General features: G+C 64.3%; 1 protein-coding gene across 1 annotated transcript; it reads right to left on the reverse strand.

The window, feature by feature from the left end:
- Positions 1-1,778: 1,778 nt before the first annotated feature.
- PLXNB1 (plexin B1) lies at positions 1,779-21,794 on the reverse strand. Its single transcript, XM_054594731.1, has 37 exons — positions 21,746-21,794; positions 20,008-21,120; positions 19,020-19,202; positions 18,599-18,727; positions 18,374-18,474; positions 17,979-18,111; positions 17,542-17,698; positions 17,141-17,249; positions 16,956-17,064; positions 15,890-16,594; positions 15,588-15,710; positions 15,273-15,395; positions 14,783-14,876; positions 14,523-14,695; positions 14,210-14,361; positions 12,734-12,839; positions 12,411-12,547; positions 11,944-12,120; positions 11,583-11,745; positions 11,187-11,429; positions 10,267-10,431; positions 10,041-10,189; positions 9,486-9,586; positions 9,180-9,397; positions 8,831-9,009; positions 8,612-8,678; positions 8,249-8,395; positions 7,376-7,544; positions 6,997-7,100; positions 6,836-6,920; positions 6,457-6,629; positions 6,148-6,308; positions 5,891-6,038; positions 4,949-5,013; positions 4,732-4,807; positions 3,727-3,801; positions 1,779-2,490 (listed from the first exon to the last, which is right to left on the reverse strand). The coding sequence occupies exons 2-37, from the start codon at positions 21,112-21,114 to the stop codon at positions 2,386-2,388; spliced, it is 6,411 nt and encodes a 2,136-aa protein (XP_054450706.1). The 5' UTR covers positions 21,115-21,120; positions 21,746-21,794; the 3' UTR covers positions 1,779-2,385.
- Between the last annotated feature and the right edge of the window lie 4,026 nt (positions 21,795-25,820).

A 25,820-nucleotide genomic window follows, 5' to 3' on the forward strand; every position in this document is an offset into this window, starting at 1 on the left:
TGCCCACTGGGCGCGTCCGGCCAGCTCTTTCACCTGCTCTGCACTCAGGAGCCGGACTCGCCGTCTATGCCCTCTGTGCCCGCCAGGAACCCCTGCCCTCCGGCTTTCAGGTAGGTTGTCCAACAGGGGGAGCTGCAGGCGACTAGGAGGTAGGAGCACGAGGCCAGGGTAATTGTTCCCCCAGCGCCCTCCCTGCCAAGGGGTGGCTGCAGCTCCCACGGGTGCTGGCTGCTCAGTCCCTGCCCCTCGGTTCCCCGGATGCCCACAGCCGTGAGGACTCCTTCCCTTGAACTCTCTCCCGCTCCCTCTCCGCTGGCATTTGCTGTCCGCTTCCTGCCAGGCACTGATAGGTCAGGAGTGGTAAAGGTTCGGAAGGAGAGCCGCGAACCCTCTTCCTGGCGGCGCCCGTCCGCTGTGCCTGGTACAGGCGTCTGTAGCATCCGCGAGCTTCCTGCAGGCGCTGGCCACAGGCTGTGGCTTATATGGCTGTCCCCTTGCCAGCTTGAGGCTTCCATGGCCCCTAATCTTTGGGTAACTTGACTCCCCTTTTGTCCTTCCAATCCCTCCAACTCTTTTATAATCAACCTCGTTTTAAATGCCCACAGTGGTTTGTTTTCCTGATCGGTTGTTACACTGCCTCAACCATCTCACATCTAAAACCAGAATTCAGGTTAGAGACAAGGTACAATTACCCACGAAGCCCTAGCACTTCCGAATTTCGACTGGTCCTCATTGCTTTAATTTTCTGATGAATTCCTCACTGCGGCCAGAAGATGGCAGTGTGCTGCCACCCAAACCACCAGTGATCCGACCAGGGCCCACTGGCGGCTGGGACAGACCGCAGATCATTCTGCTTCAAGAACACTCATCAGCCAGGTAATCCAAAGGCTTATAAATAAAACCTCAAAATTACAATCAAGAAATAAATTCCTTTCCAATGTCATGATATCTTTGTCTTAAATTTCAGGTCAACATTTGGAATCGGATGAACCATCATTCTCAATGACGACGAAGCACTTTCAAAGGGAGATCCAGGATGCATCAGCCATCAACTAAAGCAGGCAATTTGGAGTCTCAGCTACGAGAGTAAGCAGAGAGCCAAGGGGGCGAACCTTGTGAAGACCCCATGAGCCCTAGGCTCCGGCTGAGGCCAAGGGCGGTCTCAGTCAAGGGCGCACCCACCCCAGGCCCCACCAGCTTCCCGAGACCCAGTAAGACCTCGAAGCTCATCCCCATCTACAAATCAGGGAAACCATGCAAGGAGGCCTTCATCCAGGCAGGCAGCTGGGTTAGGAGGCCCCACCCAAGATGCCTTGACTTAGAAGGCAACCCAATATCCAGGAACTCCTTAGAACATCCCAGGCTACAGCGGGTTGGGGAGTTCAGAAACAGGACCGTGGGAAAGAGCCCGTGGCCCTCTCTGCCTGGGATGAGCACCATGACGCCATCCTTTCCCAGTTCCCTTCCAGACAAATGGCACATGAATGCAGGAGCCAGAACACTCGAACTGCAGGTAAGGCAGCACCCCCCAACCCCCTCAGTCGCAGTCTCCCCAGACACAGACTGGATGCGGCTGTCATATTCTCCATGGAATCTCTGGGCCCGGCCTGCCCTGAAGCCCAGAGCGTTTGTTCTGTGGGCGCCTGAGACCGCCCCCTGGGGTGAGGATCTCAGCGCCTGCGCCACCAACCAGCGCCTGCCGCCTACCAGCACCTCCCGCTAAGGGAGGGCTGGGCTGAGCCCACGCGTCAGACAGATGCCACGCAGAGTGTTATCCTTTAATGAAGAGCTGGGTCAGTGTGGCCACCATCTCCCCTAGGCCCCCCCGTTACAGGTGCCCCTCACCACTGGCTGCTTTCGGGGCAGGGTGGCCCCAAGGCAGTTGACCCTTCTGAGGGGTCAGTTCGCAGTGGCCTAGGAAAGGCGTTCATCTCTTGGACCTAGGACCGCGGCAGCAGCAAAGGCCGGAATGCGGCTACACCGAGGTCAGGCCGACGGAGGGGAGCTGCGGGGAGGGCAGGACAGCCAGCGGGGCCTCCTCCTTCCACTCGGGATCCCGGCGGGACACAGGCCAGTGTTCAGGACTGTACAGTCTCCCCAGGGGCTGGGGGCCCTTCCAGCCCCTCTGGAAGCCCTTTGTACCCGACTCCCCACAGCCCACAGGGTCGCGGGGCTCAGGGAGCAGGTGGGGCACCACCCCATCAGCCTCGGGCCCCAGGCCTGCGAGGTGAGTCCAGCAGGGCCCAGGCCAGAGCCACCAAGAGACCAGGGCCACCTTCCACTAACTCGGCTTGTCAGGCACTACAGGCATCTAAGAAGGTGGCTTCTCCCCCGAGGCTCCAGGGCTGCCCGGCGGGGCCGAGGCGGCAGCAGAGTTGCTGGTCCCTACAGATCCGTGACCTTGTTCTCCACGGCCGCGGCGATCTGCTGCAGCCGGTAGCCCAGCTGCATCTTCTGGGCCGTGCCATCCTCCTCCAGAGCAGTGATGATCTGAACGAAACGCAGAGGTGGCCCCGTCAGGGGACGCCTCCAGCCTGCACGGTCGCCTTTGCAGCAGCCTTTCACAGCCTGCTCAGATACTGGGGCACAATTCGGGGGACCCCCACTACTTCCTGGGTGACCTCAGGGCCTCGTCAGAGGGAGGGAAGATGATCCACTTAAGTCATTACTATGGGGCTTTAAGGATTGGTGAGGTCACACAGGAGAGGGGACTCAAGTAGCCCTCATGGTCACGAATAGCCACCTCCTCGGGAAAAATCGTTCAGTGGAGCCAGCCCTGCCCACCACACTGATCTTCTCCCCTCGAACACCTAGGGCTGCTACAGCGCCCCCACCAGGTAATAAGTATGTCCTGAATGCCTATGTGCCAGGTGCTGGGCAAGGAGCAGGCACCCAACAATGACAGATGTCACCCTGCCCTCGTGGGGCTCACGGGTCGGGGGACAGACACTGATCGACATGAACAACTACATCACCTCAAATGGGGCAGCCACAGAGGGGACAGCAGGAACTGAGAGGGGCCGGCCCGCTGTGTCCCCTGCCTCCCTCACACCAGGGCCCCCGCCATTCGGAGAAAGTACGTGGGCCTCACACCGCACATCACTCCTCTGTTAAAAAGCTGTCTTACTCCAGGTCTGGGACACAGGCAGGCCACGCCCCTGGGGCCACGTACACGTCTGGGTGGACGGTTTGGCACACACCCAGTAGGCTGCCTGGTGGGTGCTCTGATCTTGAGGCCCAGCCCTGGGCCCCCAGAAAGACGACTCCATTGTGACCTTATTCATCCCTGGCCCTGGGCCCAGACACTCCTCCCCGGTGGCCTGTGCAGCCCAGTTGGGTCCATGCCCGCCAAGGGTGACCGAGCCCAGCACACTGCCACCCATGGGCTCGGGCAAGGATCTGAGCAAGGGCAAGCTCAGGGCAGAGGTGGCAGCTGTGCGTCCCACCTAGCACATCCTGCACGCCGTCTCCAGACTCTGGGGGATCCCCCGCTGCCCGCCACCGCGCCTGAGCACCCTGCTGAGGAGCTCGGATGCAGGGTGGGGACAGGTAAGAGCGCAGCCAATACCACGAAGCACGTCTGAAGAGTGCTTCCCAAACCCAGGACCCAGCCGCTCCCTAGTCTGTGCCCGGGGGGGGACCCGAGGGCCCCCCTGAGAGTCCCAGGCCGGGCACCCTCCCACATCCACCTCCTCAGCCCCCAGTCAGGGCCCGGGGTGCGCCCACCTGGTCGTAGTACTTGTTGATATACTTGTAGAGTTCATGCAGAGCCACTCGTGCCCCAAGGTCCCCCGAGTAGTTCTAGGAAGACAGGAGACAGACGTGAGCGGTGCCGCCTGCCACCAAGGCAGGCCCAGAACCCGGGGAGGGGGTGGGTGGAGGACCAGGGGGCCTGGGAGGCGGAGGAAGGGGCAAGCCCCACAGCGGCACGCGGAGCCCCTCTACCGAACGGGGGTCCCAGGTCAGGTGGGCTCAGCTGGGTGCAGGGTGGGCCAAAAGGCCTCCTTGGTGAAGAGACCCCAAGCCTGCAGCGTCCGCAGGCCCAGGGCTCCACTGCAGCCCTGCCTCTCCCTACCGCCCGGGGCTCCGGCCGAGACCCAGGGTCCTCCTGGGTGACTGCAGAGCAGAGCAGGAAAGAGGTGCTCTGCTCCGGCTCCAGCCTGCCCTGCGGCCCCCCTGGGCGCCCTGCAGCGACACCCCAGACAGCGGAGCTGGTATCACATCCCTTCGCCTGTGGGGCGCTTATGTGGATTAAGTGAGAAGATAAACAGAGCTCCCCAAGATACACAGAAACACCCTGAAATCACAGCTGCTATTATTATGGTTGTGATCGTCCTTGTTGCAGGAACATCGTCTCAGGTCCTGGGGTGAAGTCTCGGCTGCAGCAGGACTAGGTGGGGCCCGCACGCCAACACCACCGGGAAGCAGAGCACCAGTGGACGTTGGCCGGTCAACTGGGCCAAGCCCCGGCCACCTCGCTGCCGTGGGCTGTTGTCCACGGACCTCCACAAGGGATGCAGGCACCCCAGCACCTGGCTGAGCCAGGGCAGGTGGCCGCTGCTGGGGAGCAAAACCCCTGCTGCTTTCTGACGCGATTCTGGGAACCCTGCCCTTTTAATCAAAACAATGCTGAGGACCCGAGAACGTCCCTGCCAAGGAGCAGCGTGAAGGGGCCGGGCCCGCGTGGCAGGAGGCCTGCACTTCACCCGAGAAGCAGAGGGAGGGCCGTACCCGGGAGAGCTCGGCCAGGACGGAGTTCATCTCTTGGTCACTGGCCGGGACGGTCTGTCTGATGTCTGCGTAGTACCTGCCAGAGGTCACAGGGATGGCAGCTGCTGGGAAACAGCCCCCTCCTCACCCTACCAGGCGGGGCCGCCCAGGGCCTCCGCTCTACCCACCCACCAACCTGTCCGCCCCGCCTCTCCAGCCCCGGCCTCTGCCCTCGTACCTTTCCACCATCTGTTTGTAACGGGGGATGTCCCGCGCATACAGAAGTTTGTTGATGGGGGAGTCCTGGGTGCCAGTGGCAAGCAGGGGAAGAAGGATGAGACCCCTGTGAGTGTAACGAACTGTCCCAACTTTCACAGCGTTGCTTTAGTTTTAAAAGTCCCAGGAATGCCCCTCAGTCCCCAGCAACCGGGATGGCTGGTCACCCTAACCCACTCACCTCTGCAAGAACCTCTCCCGCTCCTTCCCTTTCACTGAGGCCAGACCCTGCTTTTGTCCACCCCCACCCCCCCGCAGCTCCTCCCCAGATGACACCAAGGTTGTTTCTTAGCTCGGTGCCTCCCCTGGACCCGGCGGGGAACCAGCACGCAGGCAGGGCGGGGCAGTGCCGTGTGCCGCCCTTGCTGCCTCCCACGTGCTGTCCCTCCCCGACGTGATCACTTTAAAAATTGGAAAACTGACCCAGGAAATGAGGTCAATTGCCCAGGCCAACTCATTCCTGAGTGGCTGAGCTGGGATTTGCAGCAAGTCTCTCAAGTTACCAGAAGGCTCTACGTCTCCTGTCTGACACCTCCCCCACCCCATTCCCCGGCTTTCCCGCTCCCATCATCCCCTCAGGGTAAGCCCTTGCCTAGTGGCCAGGGCCTCCGGCCACCCCCGCAGGCTGCACTTGCTCCCATGTCTTAACCCTGTGGATCAGCACGCAGCAGCCCCAGCCCCTGCTGATCCTGGGAGATTGGGGCAGTGCGCGGGAGGTACTGCCACCTCCCAGGGAGCCCAGGGACAAAGCCTGCCCTGGGGCCTGGAAGCAGAGACCTGCCCCTGCCCTGCTCCCCGACATCCTCAGGAACCCAGGGTGCAGTGCGCATGTCCAGCACAGCACAGCACACCCCTGGCCCACACTGCCCCGCCCGCCACGACGTCCGTGTCCCCGCCCGCTCACTCGGCCCAGCTTGTGGTCGGCCAGGGTGCAGGCATCCATGAAGGTCTGTGCGATGACCAGGAGCACCGCGTCCATGTTGTCGGATGTCTGCACGTCAAACACGAACTGCGGGTTTTTGATTATATTGATCCAGAACCTCAGCGGCAGGCTGTGGGCAGGGCAGACGTGGCCGGTGAGGGTGCGGGGGAGGCCGGAGGGGAGGGCGCGGGGGCCGGGGGAGGGACTCAGCTACCCCTGCCCGCCGGGCCCCGCCACACCTGTTGGTCTTCCAGATATGGACAGTGTCCTGGTCGGAGATGCCGTGCTGCTGGGCCTGCTCATCCAGCAGGTCAAAGAAGTACTTGATAGCAAGCGGCACGGGGCGGCTGGTGCTGAGGATCACCTGGAACAGGTCGTCCACAAACTTCTGCAGGGTGCCCTGCGGGGACGGGAAGCATGGCAGTGTGGTCAGCAAGGGGACCTTGGACCTGGCCCAGACTCAAACTCGGGGTGGGAGGCCTGCAGGGGCCCCACGCCGCCCCTAACCCCGCGGGTGGCCTCAGGCCACCAGCCCAGGCCCTGCCCACCTTCATGGACAGCAGGCGGGTCAGGTAGATCTCGGGGATGGCCTTGGCTCGCTCGCGCTCCCCGCCCCGGAGGCTGCCCCTCCTCGGCCTTGGCGGCTCCGGCTCCTCGCTCGGCTTCACCAGGTGCCAGGGCCGGATGCCCCCCTCGTCCACGTCCTCCAGCATCGGGGTCCCTGTGCCGAGGCCCCGCCGCTTGGCACCACCCCATCAGGCGCCTCCTCCCCTGAGCCCCAAGGTCCTGCCCACCCCTAGGAGTGGGGGCACCCAGGGAGGGTTTCTCTGGGTGGGAGGGAAGTGGACACAGACCCACCCTGAGGTCCATTACTGGGCAAAGGCAAGGGCGGAGGGCTGGGATGGGGGCAGGAGGCAGGGTACTCACTCTCCCCAGGGACGTAATCCTGATTTTCCCGAAGAACATGCTTGGTGAGGCAGGGGACCAGGGCCACAGTTGCTCCATCTGGAACCTGCTGACCACAGCCGGTGACCCCTCCAGCAGCCGCACCCCCTCACCCCCCCATCCCCAGCTCCCAGCCTTCCCACCTTGTAATGCTGCAGGGTATTCAGTCGCCTCCACAGACCCTGGACCTCAGAAGTCACATCCTCGTCGGAAAGAATGAGGTGTCCGGCCACCCCGGACCGCCACTCTGCAAGGGCAAGGGGGCACTCAGTCCAGGGCTCCGGACACGCTTTCCGCAGTGGAGCCTGTCTTCCTCCATGGGCACGCGTGTCCCTCCGTCTGGAGTGGCCCCGCCCACCCTCTCCAAAGACCAGGAACAGGTGCCCCACCAGGTGTGAGGTCGTCCCTACACAGCCCCGCTGCCTCCCAACTCACTGCATCCCACCCTGCAGAGCAGCTCCAGGGCCGGCCAGGCCCGGCTCTGGCTCAGGGCCCCCCGCCACCCTCCCTCTCTGCCCTCACCGACATCCAAGGTGCGGGGGTCTGGCCGCTGGGCGAGAGGCACTCCTTTGTAAAGCTGGTCCAGCATCTTTTCCTTGGCCTGGGAGATGGTGTCGCAGTCCAGGACCTTCACAGGCACACCTTGGGCCTCTCCCGCCCCCGGCCCCACGGCCAAGAGGGCATTCAGGGTCTGCACCGGACACGTGGGAGCAGTCGGGGCTCAGGCCGCACATGGGATGGCCAGGACACAAGGGCAGGGGCCACCCATGAAAAAGCCCTCAGCAGTTCCCTTCTCTGTAGCCCCAGCACCTACCCTAGTGCCCTAGTGACTATCTGCGGGGTGAACAGCAGAAAAAGTGAGTAAGCCCAAGCCGGGTCCCCTGACTCCTGGCTCAGCTGGTCAGGCTGAGACGCCAGAGAGAAGTCCCCCCACCCCCCAGCCTCGCAGTCCACCAGGTGTGGCAAAGCCTGAATGGGATTTTCCCAAAGGAACTCTGGGTGGCTCCCTAAGGGGAACGCACACCCAGAGGACCGCAACAGGAAGGTCTGCCCGGGTGGCCGCCGGCCGGGTGGGCGCATCACATGCCTTGGCAGGACAATGAGACCGTGGCCAGGCAAACACTCAGGCCCTGGTACAGCAAGGACTCTGGATTGGTCCCAGGCAGGGCTGGCTTGACCCCAGGCAGGACTGACCCCGTCCCCAGCCTGAGACCCTCGGAGGCCCCATCCTCAGGTCTGGCCCTGAAGCTTCTATTCTGCTAAGCTGGCCGAAGGGTCTCTCCCAGGGGTCCAGCTGGCTCCCCAGACACAGGCAGCCACACACAGTCGCACGTGCTCGCCCCCACGCCCCCGAGGCTGACACTCCAGTGCGTCACCAGGCACACACTCCCTCACCAGGGGTCGGTACTCCACGTCCTCTCGGAGAAGGCGGTTGTCATTCAGGGTGTATTTGGCTTTGCCTGTCACACTGTCAACTGGCCCCTTATCCACTTGATGCTTAATCCCACGGAAGAGCATGTACAGAGGCTCCCCTACCGCGTCCTGGGAGAGTGGCAGGCAGTTAGAACCCCTGGGCAGGTGACGGGCCCGCGGCAGAGATGGGTGGGACGTGACCCACACTGAGGAAGGGGACAGGTTGCAGAGGGCTTAAGGTGACTGAGGACACGGTGGGCAGGCGCACACAGGCTGCATGGGCGTCGGGGGCTGCGTGGTTTGGGGCTCCTGCAGGGGAGCCCCGTCTACCTCTGCGACCCTCACCCTGACGAAAGTATAAAGGCAGATGGACATCCAGTTGGTGAGCAGCTTCTCCACCACGGTCTCTGTCCTGGGATGACAGCAAAGGGAGGCAGGGTCAGCAGGTGGGGCCGCAGGGCTCTCTGTCCTGCAGACCCCCAGGCCCTGGAGGTCTGGACTCAGGTCCTAGCCCCAGGTGTCCAAAACCGCCCGGCCCCTGCTGCTTCCAACACCTGCACAGACCTGCGCAGCATCAGCTTGGGGTTCTTGGCCACACACTGGGCCACCAGGTCACTGAGCAGGGTGCGGAGGATGTCTGTGAAGTACTCAAGCTTCCCATGTAGCGCCACGGTGAGCAGAGAAGCCACGTAGGCGCGGTCCCGAGCCGAGAAGGTGCGCTGGCTCTCCAGAGTGTGGATGAACTGGTATCATGGAGAGGAGATGGGTGGGAAGGAGAGGAGAGCGGGAGGGAGGGAGGGGATGATTCAGAAACCCAGGGATGGAGAAGGGGGGGCAGGGCCAGGGCAGGCCAGCCAGGTGGGGTGAGGCCGGGAGGGTCCAGGTGTGGGCGGGGCCAGGGCAGGGTTGGCACCTTGGTGAGGAAGAGCTTGCTGTTGAGCAGGTTGGAGAGCTGCCCCAGCCCTTGTTCCACTGTAGGTCGTCTGCTCTCCGGCACACCCAAGTCCCGGTGCAAGGGCGACTCCTGGTGCCCAGGGAAGAAGACCCGCTCAGCGTACACCTTGTAATCAAGGAAGGGGATGCCGCTGCCCAGAAGGTCACTGGTGAGATCTGTCATCTCGGTCATGAGGTCTGTTGAGCAGAGGCGGGCAGGTATGGGCGCCCAGCCCATGCGGTGGGAGCCGGCTCGGCAGCCTGCAGCCCCTCTCCGCAGCCTCACCCGTGAACTCCTTCTTGCAGCGGTCCCGCACGCTGCTCTCCAGGTTCTCCAGCTGGATCTGGACCTTCTTGTAGTCCCTCAGGGCCTGCTTGCTCTTCCTCCTGCTCAGCACCAAGGTCAGAATGGGGCAGCTGGAGGCCAGGGCCTCTGCTGGACCCCCGCCCAGGCCCGCCTAGGCCGGCAGTCCAACCTGGCCACGCCCAGCCAAGCCAAGGTCTAGCCCAGAATAATGTAAGCCTGTCCCATCCCAGGCAAGTCACACCCACCAGGGCCTGTGCAGCTCAGCACAGTGCAGGCCAGGGATCAGCAAACTACAACCAGGCCAAATGCACAGTGACCTGCTTGTGTAAACATCTATTGGAACACAGCCACACTGGAGTGTTTTGCATTGTTTGTGGCTGCTTTTGGGCCCTACTAGAAAAGTCGACAAGTTGCAACAGAGAACACCTGGCCCACAAAAGCCTAAAATATTTACTCCTGGCCCTTTACAGCAAGTTTGCTGACCCCTGGCCTCGTGTGCCCCTTCACAACCCGGCCATATGAGAAGGCACCCACCTGTATATGAAGACGATGATGATGACCCCCACGGCCAGGAGAGAGACGCCCACCCCCAAGCCCACCTGGGCTGCCATGGGAAAAGCCCCGGGGCTCTCGCCATCATATTGCACGTGGCCCAGGGTGAAGCGCAGGTTCCCCATCTGTACCTGTGTGGCAAGGCTGCCTGTGAGCAAGGCTTCAGCGCACGCCCAGTGCCTGGCCAGCCCAGGACCCGCCCACTGACCGTGAACTCAGGCAGAGCATCAGGTGCCTCCTGGAGGGGCAGGGGCTGCTCCACGGGGGGCTCGCAGTACAGGTGGTGCCGGGTCAGGGTCTTCACCACGCAGGGCCCAGTCCCTATCATGGCCACAACCTCCTCCTTGGACATGGCAAGGTCCAGATTCTCCCCCTGGAACACGGAATCACTAATCGATCACTCAGAACTCTTCCCTGAGGGACGAGCTAGGGGTCACTCTGATCCTGTCTCCCCAAATGCAGAAGGGATGGTCCTGAGACCTGTCCCCAAGAGCAGGGCCGAGGGGCCTCAGCACCTGCTCCCCTCCCCGTACGTGGGGTGAGGCCCGTGGTGTCTTCCAAGCTTCCAACCCCCATCCCAACCTTCCTGTGCCCTTCCCTGTTTTTCTTCCTCAAGCCTTGACTTCTCCAGAGCTGCTGAAGACTCTAGAGTTGTCCCAAGTTCTGCCCAGCTGCCTACCATGGCGAGAGGCCCTGCTACATCTGCTGGCTGCACCAGGTCGGTGATGGTGGGCTGTCTACCTGTGGCATTTCAGACTGCCCACCCACGGCATGTCAGAACACATGCCACGTGTGTGCGCAAGTCGGGCCCTGAGACAGGCATTGGCCCAGGCCCCTGCTGGGTGTCACGCCTCCCACCTTCTGCGTGTGCCAAACCGTTTGCACACTGCCATCCAGTCGCCTGCCATGGAGCACGCCAGGACCCGGGCCACCAGAGCCAGGCTCCGCCAGGTGCATCGGCCTAGGCAGCCCCCCACCAGCGCCCCCAGCCCTTGCCACAGGAGGTGTGAGGCCCCAGGTGCGCCCACTGGCCCTTGCTCCGCTGTCATGCCCCCCATCGCGCCACATGCGGCAATACCAGCCCCGGGCAGGCTCTCGGGCACCGCCATGCCCGAGAAGCGGCAGTACCTCCACAGACAGCACGCTCCCGGGCTTGTGCCGGAACGGCGTGGTGGGGTCCTCGGGGTTGAGGGGCTGCAGGGTGGGGTCAGCCTCATAGGAGAAGGGTGCAGGGCTCAGCGCAGCGAAGTCGAAGACCAGGCTGTCGAGAATAAACTCCACCCGGACCCAGGGCTCCTCGGGCAGGCCCGGGAGGGCCGGGGAGCGGCAGGTGATGAGCTGGGAGGAGTTCACGCGGCAGGGCTCCTCAAGCTGGGCGGGGAAGGGACGGGGCGGGTCAGGGGAGGGTCTGCAGGAAGGGGCCGCAGAGATGGCACCCGTCCCGGCTGCCCCCCAGCGTGGGGTGTGGGTGAGGTGGGCGACAGCCAGCCCAGCCCAGGCGGGGGGCGCCCACGGGTGTCCTACGTGATGATGACTGCCACAGGAGGCTCCAGGGGGACATGCCGTGTCCGGAACCACGTCGCGCCTGTGCCCAGGCCCCTGTGTGGGTGGAGCCATGGTCACTCGGATCCTTGGGGTCTGCACCACATCCAAATTCTGGCCATGGACCCGTATCTCACGTCCTCCACTGCAACACAGCCCGTGGCCGCTCATGGAGTTGGGAACCCGGCTCTGCAGCCCAGCCCAGCCCAGAGCTGTGCGGCCCTCTCCCCACCAGCAGCGTGGGGGTCAGGGCCCCCACGTAAAGCCCTACAAACCCTCCCGGTACTAGACCGGCAAAGACCCCCGTGCCCCGTGCCAGGCAGCCATGCCCTTGGCCCAGCACCTGAGGAAGCTCTTGGTGGGGCCGACAGAGGTGACGTTAGGGTCTGATGTGTACTCGAACTGGCTGTGTTGAAGCTTCCGCTCAGTGGCCCCAAACCACACAGCCACAGGGAGGGTGGCAGGCGTGGGGTGTGGGCCGGTTTCACACCGCAGCTGCTCTGCCTGCCGCCCCTGTAGCCTAGGAAGGGAGACGGGAGTGGAAGGCAGGCCAGGCTGCCCAGAGGGAGCACGGGAAGGAGGGGAGGATGGGCCCAGGACACAGGGCCCACTCAGGCCTCGGCTCACAGCACTCTGCACAGGGCGCCCAGCAGGCCGCGCTCCACGGCAGCCCCCGTGTCAGGAGGCTCTGGCCGCTTTCTGACAGAGCAGACTTGGCCCTCTCCCCCTCTGTTCTCAGCACCCCAACCCCCCGCCCCGGCTCCTCCCCAGAGCACATGGGTTTCTCCAGAAGGAGGAAGAAGCCCTCACAGGTGACAAGGCTGGTCTCCAACTACTACTCGGATGTCCTCCAGCCGCCCAGTCAGAAGCTTGGAGCCGTGCAGCGTGAGGCGGGTGCCCCCGGCTCTGGGGCCTCGTGAGGGGAAGATGGAGTGCAGCTTTGGGTCCTGTGGGCAGGGGGACAGGGACAGACAGACGGGCATCAGGCCAGAAGCAGAACGGCAACGAGGGAACCTGAAGCAGATAGGAAGGGCCCGGGGTGGGGGGCCCGGGAGGGTGAAACCAGACGGGCTGGGAGGAGCCATAAGAGGGGGCAGCCCATCAGCAGCTCGGGGGGCTCAGCAGTCAGGCACCTGGTAGGCAAAGTCATGCTCTGAGACGCCACGTCCTCTTCCCGGCACCTCCACGGTCACGGTGCCTGCCACCTCCTGCCCACTGGCCTCAGTGACACACACAAGGCTGTGGGCACAGGACAGGCTGGGGAGCCAGGCCGCACCACGGGCCCCTCAAAGGGGCCGGGCTGCCCCTCCTCACTCCCCACCCTCCACGGGACTAAGAGAAATCCTCTCGCTCTGGGGGGAACCCCTCACGGCACACAGGAGGCTCTGGCGTCTGAGAGTGAGAACTTGTGGTTTCAATCATTCAGGTGGAACCCGAACCCCTTAACAAGAAGAAGACCTGGGTGTGGCACAGATTTACAAAGGAGCCCTGTGAGGCCGGCTGCAGGCGAGCAGCTAAGCTACCGAGGGGGCCTAGGTGGCCGCCGTCACGTGCACACAGCGCCCCTTGCAAAGTGGTGGACATTTGACTTCCTCGTGGAAAAAAAAAGTCCCTGGAACCCTCTAGTCCGGTCTGGCAATAGGCACGAACAGAAAGTGAGCCATCGAAGAAAATGCTGGGTCTCAGCCAGCAAACAGAAACTTGGAGCAAATTAATTTCCACCATGGGAAGCCTGCAGGGGCCTAACGCCGTGACATTGTCACGGTCACTGAGAAAGCAGAACAAGTGGTATGTAAACTACCCAGCAGGGGCTTCAGCCAGAATATATTTTAATCACTTTATAAATCACATTAGTCTCATGGTTCTAGAATCATTAACAGTCTAGACAGTGACCTCAAGTTCTCAGTCATAACACATGTAGGGGAAAAAACCACACGTTCTCGCAAAGCCTTGCTTAAAACGCCAATTTCCTGGCCCTGGCCTGGCCCACAGGCCCAGATCCCCACGGCGAGTCTGAGGACCTGCTCTGCTGTTCGGCTGGGTTTGGGGCTTGGGGACTGTGGCTCTCTCCCTGGGGATGCCCCATGCATGCACTTCTGGGACCTTGCAACCACCAGCCAAGTTACTATGAGCCAGGACCTCCACAGGCCGCCAGCCCGGGAGGACCTGGGCCACTGGCGGTGCGTCACAAGCCTCCCCTCTAGAGGAGCCCACCCAGGACAGCGCTCGGGGAAGGGTCCGCTGGTGAGAAGGCTGGCCCCCGAGCACAGCTGCCTGGGACCTGAAGACCTGCTACACAACTACATCCACAGTCACCCCACAACCCAGGCGAGGACACCTCGGCGGAGCCAGGAAGCAGAGCCACCTGCCAGCTCCGGGCAGTGGCTGAGCCCCAGGCCCAGGAACGGCCCCCTCCCCCCCACCCGCCCAGGCCGGGAAGCTGCAGGTCTGTGCCTGACGGCACCCCGGTGCTGAGGCCTTGTGCCCAGAAACCAAGGAGAGGGGGATGGGGAGGGCAGGTGGGCCGTGGGCTGTGGGCGGCTCTGAGCAGGAAGGCCAACGGTGGCGTCCACAGGATGGGCCCTGCTCCTGGGGTCCAGCCTGCTCACCTGCTGGAGACCTCGTACTCCTGAGCATCGACCACACAGGGCACGCCAGCCACCCTGACCGTGCCCTGCACGTCCTGCACATGCTGGCCCAGGTTGGAGCCCCTGATGGTGACTCGGGTGCCTCCGTCCACAGGCCCAGTCAGCGGCTCCACCTGTTCCAGGACGAGGGCTGCTCACCTCCGCCCCCCGGCCGGCCCCCCAGCAGCGTGGAGAGACAGACCCAGCCTGCCGCCTTTGGGGCCCAGACCCACGGCAGCCCGCCCTCCCGCCGAGGGCGACAAAGGGGAAGGGACACGCCAGGGTCCCAACGCACCGAGCGGATGAGGGGGGCGGGGCACTGGGTGGCCACGGCCTCAGTGTGGCCGCAGGCTTCCCGGGCCACGCAGCGCGAACGTTCCCCCTCGCACCACACACAGCCATACTGGGGCGCGGCGGTTTGGCAGCGGCTGCAGTCCCCGTGTCCCACGGAACAGTCGTACAGCACCACTGGGGGGCAGAGGCAAGCGTGAGAGGCAGCCCAGGAGAGCCCCACCCCGGCCCCCACCAGCCAGCACAGCAGCCCCGGCAGCTCACCGTGCAGCCCCTCCGCGCTGTCCACGCGCAGGTGGCCGGCCCGGCGCAGGAACAGCCCCACGCGGAGCTCTGGCCGCTGAGTCTCATAGCTGAGCTGGAGAGATGGGAGCGGGGTCAGAGTGTGGGGTTGGGGGAGGCAGCAGGCCTGAGGCAGGGAGGTGGTCAGAGAAAGGAGCAAAATGACTCACGGCGGGAACACAAAGACCGAGGTCAGACTTTGGGTGCAGGAACCCAGGGGACCACAGGGTCAGAGGTCAGAGCTACCAAGACCCCCAGGGACATAGGGCACCAGAGACAGAACCGGAGTGTAGAGCCCGGTGGGTGAGCGGTCAGGGTTGCGATACAAGGACCCCGTGGGACACAGGATCAGAGGTCAGAAGCGGGGCACCAAGCCTGCCTCAGACTCCCAGGGTCAGGGCTAGCGAGGGCTGGGATGAGTGCGGCGTGACCAGCCGGGGTCGGAAGCCACCCAGGCACACGGGACCTGCACCTGGAGCTGCTGGCACGTGACATGGCACCGGGTATCCGGAGGCAGCTCGCACTCAACCTGGGCTGGAACTGCCACCTCACGGCCCTCCAGCTCCATCACACACTCACGGTCTCCCGGGCTGTCCTGAGGGCAGAGGGCACGGCTGTGGGGGCAGCTTCAGGAGCTGGGCCTGGCGAGCCCCGCGGGGACCCCAACCCAGCCCCTGGGTCGGGCGCGAGGCCCGGGCCATGCCCTCTTCCTGGCCCCCAGGGCTTGTATACAGTTTGCCAACAGCCAAGGAGGCCACAGCGACACCCGCAAGCGGGACCCGCTCACCTGGAAGAGGTGCAGGTTCCTGCCCAGCAGCCGCACTTTCCGCTCCACGTGGACTGGCATCAGTGTGGAGCCCTGAACGATCTCCACACACGGGCAGGAGCTGGCCCCGCCGCTCACTTCTTCCTGCAGCACCGAGAGCAAGGCGGCTGCGGACCTCACCCCACCACCTCAGTCCCTCCCGCACAGCACCCCGGGGCGCAGGCCGGCCCCTGCGTCCCTGCCTGGGCGGAACCGCGAGGCAAGCAAGGGGCTGCACCTGCCCCAGTCCCCTCCCGAGGCCTCCTTCCCGGGCCGGGCCTCACCAGCTCCCAGAGCCCGGGGGTGTCGTACTGGTAGTCGAGGCTGGACAGGAGAACGAGGGGGGCCGGAGGGCCCTCGTGCTCGGCCGAGTCTCCGTCACCTGAGAGGAGGGTGGAAGTGGAGAAGGCGGGCGTGTCACCCCCTGTCCACTCGTCCGCCTCGGGCAGCTCGCCGCCTTCTTTCATGAGCCAGTCCAGAGCGGGCTTCTCGGAGCCAGCGGCCCCTGGGAAAGCAGTGGCGGGAGCAGGGCTGGAGGGCTGGTCCCGGGGTTCCGTGGTGGGGGGGGCCTCGGGGCCAGGGTCTGTGGGGGCAGGGGGCAGTGCCGCTGCGTCTGAGGGGGACGGGCGGGAGGCCAAGAGGTCCTCAGGTGTGGCCGTGGGTTGGAGGTCAGGGAGAGCAGGGGCAGTGGTGCCAGGTCTGTCCGGGGGGCTGGCAGGGAGGGGCTCCTCGTGGAGCGGTGGCTCTGTGGAGGCTGAGGCAGGGGAGGCAGGTGAGGCAGGTGTGGGGCTGGGACCTGCCCACGGCTCCCAGGGGCCGAGCAGGGAAGGCCTGGCCTCGGGCAGGACATCTGAAGCTGTGGCTGAGGAGGGAGCCCGCGGCTCCGCGGGAGGGGTGTCGGGAGTAGGGGTGACCGTGGCCTCGGGGGCAGCAGGTGGGAAGGGGGTGGGTGCGTCTTTGGCAGGAGCGGCTGGGGAAAGAAGCAGGCTCTGAGGGGGCGGCAGAGAAAGACAGGAGGGGCCGCTCAGCAGGCAGGCGCGGGAGCAGGCGGCAGGCAGGCAGAGGATGTGTTAAGAGGAAAGGAGACCAAGGAAAAGAGAAACAAAAACAGCCCATTAATTCTCCAAAGGAGAAAAGCGAGGGCAGGCTCCGGGGCATCCGTGCCGAGGCGGGGCCGAGGCCCAGACCTCCCTGCCTCTCAGCTACAAACGCCCTCTCCAGGACGGGACGCCTTCTCCGTGAGTCGTCACACACAGCGGCTCGGGCACACAGGCCCCGGACCGTCAGAAAAACTCTCACCAGGGGACCCCACACCCCCCTCCACGCAGCCCGGCCCGGGGTCACGCTCACCTGTTGGCTGACCACCATGGGCCCAGCATCACACGAGGCCTTGTGCGTGCACAGGTGCTGCCAGACGCACCAGTTACACCCCCAGCGGCTGCTCACGCAGGCCTGGCACCTGCACAGAGCACAGCCATGGGGCTGGGGCCACGACAGGGCAGCCCCGGGTCTGGGGGTCAGGGGGAGGGACTCACTGTGCCGACTGGTGGAGGTCAGTGACGGCTGCACAGTCATAGAAGGAGAGAGCAGCTTTGGCAAGTACGACGGCACCAAACCTGAGCTCCACGCTCACGGAAACATGGTCTGCAAAGGGGGAGAGAGGGCCGGGGCTGAGGAACGGGGAGCAGGGCTCAGACCCCGCGCCGCTGTCCTGAGATCACACAGAGTGGGGCTAACACCCCAATTGGGGGAGGGCACCCAGGGTCAGGGGACAAAGTCCACAGGGCACAAAGTGGGGACTTTAGGGCCTTGGGGACTAGTGGGGAGGCTCAGAGAAAAGGCTGGATTCACAGCTCAAGCAGACCCCACCCCTGGGAGCAAGGTGGGAGGCGGGCAGGGCTCCCAGGCCCTGGGGCTGGCGCCTTGTCTCACCCACCGGCTCCTCTTGGCAGCGCTGGGGCCTCACTAGGGTCTGGGGAGGGGCACATCACACCAGAGCTGGTCAACAGGGCAGGACTCTGGTATCCCCCAAAGTGGCAGGAATAGGACTCCCCCGGCCACAGGGGTGGCAGGTCAGGTATCGACAGGAAAACCTGCCAAGAGAGGCCAGGACACACTGTTGGAGCCACTGGGCAGCGGACCAGGGCTCATGCTTCAGGGGCCCCCAAGGTGGGCAGGCACCAGAGGCCACCAGCCCCGGCACCGTCACAAACACCTTCAGGCCGGGTAATAACAGAGGGAGAAAGCAAGGCCCCAAAGGAAGCGACCTGTGCAAGGCCACGTGGCCCCTGGTACACCTGACACCAAAATCCAAGGTGCCAGCCCATCGCCTGGGCCTCCCCCACCAGGACCCCGCCTGCTCAGGGCACTCACCTCCCTCCGCTCCTCTCGGCTGATGTTGGCAGGATCCACGGCTGCCACCTGCAGACAGCCCGGCTCAGGCTGGAAGCTCCACAGCCACCTCTCTAGGCCCTGGCCCCGTGAGCACTCGGAACGGCGGCTGCACCTGGGCAAGAATGACCAGTGTCCCCGTGGGCCCCTCGCAGGGCCACCGGGAGTTCATGGGCCGGGAACCCCTATAGTCCTGGGGACCGGGGCCGTATCCTCCACTGGGCTGCGACACCGGCAGCGACACCCAGGGCGGAGGACGCAGTAGGGGACTCGGGCCTTCAGAGGGCAGGGGTTGAGAGTCAAGGGTCAAGGACCAGCAGTCTCGCAGGGCACTGAGGGCTCGAGGCTGGGTCCGGAGGAGCGGGCGGAGCGCTGACCTGCCGAGGAGCACACACCACCCACAGTAGGGGTCCCTGTGAGCCAGACAAGACGCACAGTCCAGGTGCTGAGCGCAGGAGGCCACAGGAACCTTGAGAAGCTGTGAGAGCAAAGGGGACTTGAGGCCAGCCCTCCAAACACGAGTGGCTCACCCACATACAGGCCCCTGGCCCAGCCCAAGACCTCTCCCAGCCGCCCGGCTCCAGCCCTCGCCTGGCACTCACTGTGCTCTGAGTCATGACATACAGGTGCTCAAAGGCCCCGTCAAAGACGAGGTCTCTGCTCACCGCAGACCCCTGCTGGATACTCTGGGTGGAGTATGGGTGGCCATCACTTCCCGGGCCCAAGTACACCTGAGATCAGAAACCACAAGGTCTGGGACCCAAGGCCGTGGCTGCAGGCCCAAGGTTCTCCCTCTCCCCACAGTGAAGCAATTTAAGGGGAGATTTCCTCCCAGGCAGAAGAGGCCACACCACCCAGCCCCGGGGGCGGGGTGGGGATCACAGTTAACTACCACCCAGCCTGGGAACAGGGACACGGGCTATCTCACCCAGTCCGGGGTCAGGGGCACGCCATGTCCCAGCCCCAGGGGTTCCAGGGGCGGCTCTGCCCAGGCTGGGTCCCCAGGACTTCCCGTGGACTCACCCTATGCAGCTGCCCTTGACTGTCACCCAGGAAAGCAATAGTGTGTCCATCCTCCATGGTGACTGCCACGGCTGTTAGCTGAACCCCAGGCCACTCTAGAACTGGTGTGGCTTCCAGGGGGACACGGCTGGCCATGGGGCTGGGCGTGTGGTCCGAGCCACAGGGATAGGCGTCCAGGGTGTCCTGCGGGAGCAGCAGCGAGGCCTTCCCTGGACGGCTTCCCTGCCCCAGCCGCCCGGACAACCCCGCTGCCTTCCGCAGGCTCTCTGCCAGTTCTCCCTGAACAATTGTCTTCTCTGCTGGGCCTCCTGGGACAATGGCGTCCCTGCCCCCAGCCTCCCTGTCAACACCTCCCACAGCTGCACCCTCAGCCCTGCCCGGGCGGCTCATCTCCAGCTGGGCCAGGACAGCCTCCAGCAGCTCCTCCATCCGCTCTTTACTCCCACCTGCCTGGGGCCCCACCTTTGCCCACCCCTGGCCTGGGAGCGGCTTCCTCCGGCGACGCGAAGCCCGGCCTCCCCCCAGCCGACTTCTCCGAAGCCCTCGCAGCTTGCACCCTCGACTCCCATCCACACCCCAGGCCCTGGCACCTCTCAATGGCTCAGGCCCGCTATGTGCAGCTTCTTCCCTTCTTTAAGCCATCCTGAGGCTAGAGCCTAACAAGCCTCAACCTCACCAGCCCTCTTGCTCAAAAACCTAAAACAACAGGTCCCACTCCCCCCATCCCCATTCTGGGTGGCTGCCCCATACCCCAAACACCCTCCCAGTCCACCTACACAAATACCACCCCTTCAAAGCCCACCCCTGACAGCTCTGTCCCCCTGAATGCCATGCTTACCTCAGGTACCCAGACTCGAAGTCACATCTGTGACATCCACTACCCTGCTCAGCCCCACACCACCGCCAGCTTCCCTCAGACTCCTGGGCAGCTGCCAGGCAGCGAATTCCTGGCCAGTGGCCTCAGGGACGGCTAAGCGCTGGGACTCACCACAGGCAGCTGCGCACAGTCGGAGTTGACATCATACTCGATGTAGGCCACCTCCACCCCGTCCGCGCTGCGGCCCTCCCGAGTGTAGCAGGCATCGCGCGTGAGGTCGGCAAGGCGGTCCACCTCGTCCAGGCGGAAGGCACAGAGGGCAGAGGCCCCAGACACCCCGGCCGCTGCCGACGGGGGCCGGCCCACGGTGGGGGGGGCGGCCGAGGAGAAGGCTACGAAGAGCACCTCCCCGCGGGCCGCCTCCCTGGACGTGGCCACAGCCGCGGCCTGGATCAGCCCGTAGCGGCCACCCTGGCAGGCCAGTGGCAACTCCACGTAGGAGTAATAGTGCTGGTCCCGGAGGCACACGCGGGACACATAGGCACGGAAGGCTCGAGACTGAGCCTGCAGGTCCCGCCGCAGGAACAGGAAGTAGGCACTGTCCCCGTGTGCGAAGGCGCTTACGAAGTGGTGGCTGTACTCAGAGAGGCGGCCCACAGCCAGCTTGGCTGTCTCCTCATAGGAGAAGACAGCCTGGGGGTCCGGGGGCCGCAAGGCTCGGGTTGTGATGGGAGGGATGCCGCCTCCTGCGCCCCTGCTGGTGTATCCCCGCCCCACAAACAGGAGGGGTTCCCCATCCAAGCCCCGGGCCACCAGCCCCACAGTGTTGACCTCAGGGTCGTTGGCGGCGACATACTGGGTGTCCCCGGGCCGCTCTGGCCGCAGCAGCAGCTGCTGGAGCTGCCCCAGGCCCCGCTGCTCACAGACGCCCTGGTGCACACTCCCGCACACCACCAGGGCGCCCGGGCTGACCAGGAGCAGCTGGTTCGGGTTGTCGGTCGGCTGGGCCTGAGGGCACTCATCGCGCACCACAGGCGGCAGGCAGTCCCTGCTATCCAGCACAGGGCCAGTGGGCACGGCGGCCTCCAGCTGCAGCTCCGGGCTCAGCTGGAACAGGAAGTTAGTGGCCCCCAGGTAGATGGTGCCGGAGGTGGGGTCCCGCGCCAGGTGCTGCAGACGAGTGCCATTGGGAACGAAAGCATCCGGCGGAGGGGGGCGGAGGGTGAGGACCCACCCGGCCCAGAGCACCTGGAGGAGAGCCGGGCCGAGGGCGGGCATGGTCACCTGGCGGGGAGAGAGGTGGAGCAGGGCTCACGCGGCCACCTGAGCGCCGTGAGGGGCAGGGCTCCATCGCCACTGAGACGCCCCCTGGACCCAGGGGTGGGTGGAGGCACCGTGATCCAGGATCACCCCGGGACCACATCCTAGCAAGGGGTCAGGAGATCTTTCCTGGAAACTTCAAAACTGCCTGTCTGCAAGTGCTCTTCTCTCAGGAGACCTTGACCCTACCCCATCCTCACCCTGCACTGCCCTGTGTCACCCACCAGAGTCTGAGGGTGAGCGACTGCTAGGGCAGAGTCGCGGGGAACGCCCCACCCCCAGTGACCAGGCCCGGAAGCGGCAAGAGAAAGTAGGTGACCAGAAGGAGCCCAGAGCCGGGAGGAGGGGCGGGCCCTCCTCGAAGATGTCAGTTTCCTGGGCAGGAGAAGGAAGGAGGGCGAAGTCCCATGGGCCACTGGCAAGTTAGGGCGAGGCAAGATTTGGAGGAAGGGCCTTTCCGCAGGAATGCACAGGGTAATGAGCCCAGGGCCAAAGGCCCAAGAGAAGAGGGAAGTCCGGGAAGTCCCGGCCACCAGGAGAGGCGGGAGTGACACTTCTCCCAGATGCTTAGGTGTGAAGTCAGGCTCACCTGGCAGGGCCGGCGGGGTCAGGAGACAACAGCATGACCTGTGTCGGCGTCACCTGGCCAAGGAGAAAGCAGAACATGAAGCCGGGGGCTGGGATGTGGGCATGCGTAGGACGCACAGAGGTACCCCCTTCTCCCTGCCCAGCCCGCCGGTGGAACTGGGCCCAGCCTGGCCCTCAGCCACCAAACACATTCCACAGGGGACGCCTCCTCAGAGCCCGCACAGGGAGGGGGCGGGTGGGAGGACCAGGCACCCTCAGGGCCTGGGAAAGGGCAGCGAGGAAGGAGCCCCAGGACTGGCAGGGCGCAGCCAGGCCCCCCGCATGGCCCTGTCCTGCTACAGCCCCTCTTTTTGCTCCTTGGCACTCTCCCGTCCCCACCATCCGCCCAAACGGCACCCTATCAAGGCACCCAGGTGCACAGGCTGGGGGCTGTCCTAGCCCAAACTGCCACTAGCACAGAAGTAGACACATGCTCGCACAAACCCAGAAGCAGACATACCAGCCAGATGCACACGGATGCAATCTCTACACACAGAACACAGGCAGACACACCACCTGTACTTAGATACCTGCACAAAGACACATCCACATAGCAACAAACTCCTTACACACAGAAACAAGCACATCACACAAACATGCGCACGTCTGAAGAGGCACGTCACGCCCACATACCAAAGACAAATACATTCAGACACCCACACACAGACACATGCACACTTCCCTGGGTTTGAGCCCTAAGGCCTAGAGGGCTGTGGGAGCCTGGCCATCTCTTGCTATTTCCTCTCCAGAAGGTCAAAGGAGATCCAGGGCCCGGGGTCGGGGAGGGGGGTGTCCTAGAATAAGTCACCATGCCCAGATGTGCCCCCATCCTCAGGAGCTCCCCAGGTCCTTCCTCACAGGCTCGGCTAAGGCCTGCTGGGACCAGGAAACCATGGCAACACCATCCTTCCCAGGCCTGGTGGTCCTCAGCCAGCAGCTCCAACGCTGGTGAAGCGCTGGGACAGCCGTACATCCCAGGCCATCAAGCACTTCCCCTACTTGCCTGTGCCCAGGCCACGTTGCCCAGCCCCTCCTACCACCCAGCTGCCAGACTGCCAGTGGGAGAGCCTCCCTCGCCAGGTCAGCTCCTCCCAGCCAAGGGCACCGCGGGGTATCCCCGAGGCTGCCCCAGAGTGAGTGAGGCTGGGCCAAAGGCTGGGAGGAGGGTCCAGCAGCCCAGTGGGAGCTGTGGCCACTGCCCGGCTGGGCACTGCTCCCGAAATAGCTTGGGGGTTTCCATTTTTAGTGTGCAGAGAACAGGGCAGCTCTATGGGAGCAGGAACAAGGCCGCCTCTGTTTGCCACCAGAGGGGGCGGGGGGAGGGGGTGGCAAGGAGAGTCGTGAACCCGGCCAGAAGCCCAGGACTGTGGCAAAGGCTTCCCAGGAGCCCCCCACCTTGTTTCCAAGGGGTGAGGGAAGAAAGTGTCTTCCTCCAGGAAGACAGGGTGTGCCTGAGGATGGGCAGAGGCCACCTCCTGCGCTTGGCTCTCTCCCCTCCTGCAGCCTCCTGCTCAGGGGTGTGCCTGGAGCAGAGGGTCCACAGTTAGACCAACATTCACTCCTCTGTCCGCTTACAAACATTTGCTCAGAGCCTTCTGTGTGCCAAGGTCCTCTAGTCCTCAAGGGGCAGCAACCAAGACACTCCCTGAATGTAAAAGCACAACTGGGTGGCCCAGAGGAAGAAGATGGGTTGGGACCAGAATGGCCCCTTGGGCCAGGCTTCGTAAGTTACTGAAACAGAGCCTAGAACCCCTCGCCCGTCCCTGCTTACCACGCAAGGGAGAGGAAGAGGAAAAGGACAGTGACAATTTCCCCTCCTTGCTGGGCATTCTTATGTCACTTAACCTCTGTCACAGGCCACACAGCAGCCCCGGCTCCTTGTCAGTCCTGCTTCACAGGATCTTCAAGCAGAATCGAAGCACATCCCTCCCTTCCTCCCTCCCGGGGTCCTGGGGGCACACTAGGGCCTGGGATGAAGACTGAGCCCCTTCAGCCCCCGCCCTCTCCCACACATGCTCCTCCTCTCCCACACATGCTCCTCGTGCCTGGCGCCTGAACTGCAGGCCGGTTGGCTCCTCCCTGATATCACACAGGCTGTTCCCATCGCCTGGAATACCCACTCCCCCTCCAGCCTATTAGCAGAACTCCCAGCCACCATCCCCCAGGGGAGCCTTCCCAGTCGACCGGAGCCGCTGAGCCGCTGAGCCCACTCCGTGTGGTGGGTGTGCAGCGTTGCCTTGGGCTGAACAGGACAACAGGACTGCTTTGACCATTAAAGGAGACAGGGTGTATGTCCGGCATTGGTGGCACCAACCAAGGCCACTTTCCTCCCTGTTCCACCCACTCTGGACTTAAAGCTCCCTGAAGGCAGGGGCGTGGCTTTTGATTCAGAGGCCCCAGCAACGGAGACAGAGCAGGTTAACACAAAGCAGATGCTCCTTGTAAGAGCCCCTCTTTCATAGCCAAGGACACCCAGCCAGCAGACAAGATCGGGGCTCTCTGAGCTACTTGGCCTCTCAAAGCACAGGGTGTAAGCACCACTTTTATTAATGAGCAGGCCAGAGCCGACCAAAAAGGAGGGTTTGGAGCCAGGCCTCACATCCCTGACTTGCACAGCCAGGATCTCCTGCCCACCCCACAGATCCGAGGCCCGCGCCAGGCTCACAGCCAAAGCCTCACTCTGCCTGTGCCCAGGCCTGTCCTGAAGTCTTTTCCGGCCCACATTTCTCTGGACCTCTGAGGCAGGGCCCAAGATGCCTGATTTCTGCCTGCGAAGAAGATACCTCCTGGGCCCTTCTGGGATGTTCTTGCCAACCAAAGGGGCTCACAAATGCTGCCATTCCACATCCGAAGAAGGGTCGCACCCAGCCCTAATTTTGCGACTCCTGGAAATTACTGGAAAACTGGGCTTTCCTTTTCCCCATTCTGCTGCTCGCGGGGCCGGCCGAGAAGAGTTATTCATTGACAGAGTGGAGTGCACACCCCTCGCCCTGTTGTCTGTGCGTTGACGTGCGGTGGGCGGATACACCATTTATTCACAGGGTCCCGCGAGGACTCAAGAACAGTCTGTGGCCCGGGAAGGGGTCCCCCCGCAGGCGATGCGTGCAGGAGGTTCACTGCCCACACTTGTCGGCTGCACCGAGCGCAGCCTAAAGAACTGTTACTGCGCACGGGAAAGCCTCGACCTCCCCATCGGCTCCTCCCCGGCCCTCCGCCCTCCTCTCCCGGCCGCCGCACGGACCCTACCAGTGGTCTTGGGAGGGCGGGGAAGGGGCCGGCCGGTTCCGGCTGAGGCGGCGGTGGCGGCGAGGAGGGGGCGCGGAGGAGCAGCTCCACCTCCTCTGTCTCCCAATCGCGTTACAGGCGCAGCCGCCAGAGTTTCCATTTACGCGGAGAAGTGTGATCCCAACTCTCAGGACCGAAGCCGCCCACCACTCACGGGGCTGCCCCTGTCCTGCGGGATCCAGGCCTGAGGCCCTTCCCCCGGGGGGCGCGCCGCGGCGCCGGGTCCCCACCACCCCGGCCCCCGGCCCCGCACTCACCACCCGGCCGGGCCCGCGGGACGAGCGCGCCGAGGCGGACGCCGGCCTCTCCGGGCTCGGGATCTGCGCGCGGCGACCTCGCTGCCCGCCTTCGCCCCCCGGAGGTGGGTCTGGCGGAGCCGCAGCTGTTACCCGGAGACCGAAGGGCGGAAAACTGCGCCCGCTGCCCGCCCCTCCCGCCGCGGCGCTGCCACCGCCGGGAACAAAGAAGACAAAGCCCGTCGGCCGGGCCGGCTCTGCTCCTTCCCCCGCGCCCGCCGGGCCGCCCTCCCCCCGCCCGCCGCCCAGGCCAGGCCGGAAGCCGCCGGCAGAGCCGCGCGCGCGCCCCGAGCTGCCTGGGACCCCCCGCGGGCTCCGCACTTGCCGAGGGCGAGGGACTCGACCCGTCCCTTGTGGGGAGGGGCAGGCTGCGCCCCGGAGGTAGCCAAGGCAACGCGGATCCCAGCGGGGTGGGAGACGAAGTGGAGCTCCGCTTGCAGGCCGCCCCACCCCGCC

This window comes from Pteronotus mesoamericanus, unplaced genomic scaffold (genome assembly GCF_021234165.1).
Source record: "Pteronotus mesoamericanus isolate MK-2021 breed Mesoamerican mustached bat unplaced genomic scaffold, CSHL_Meso_final scaffold_533, whole genome shotgun sequence".
NCBI lineage: Eukaryota > Metazoa > Chordata > Mammalia > Chiroptera > Mormoopidae > Pteronotus > Pteronotus mesoamericanus.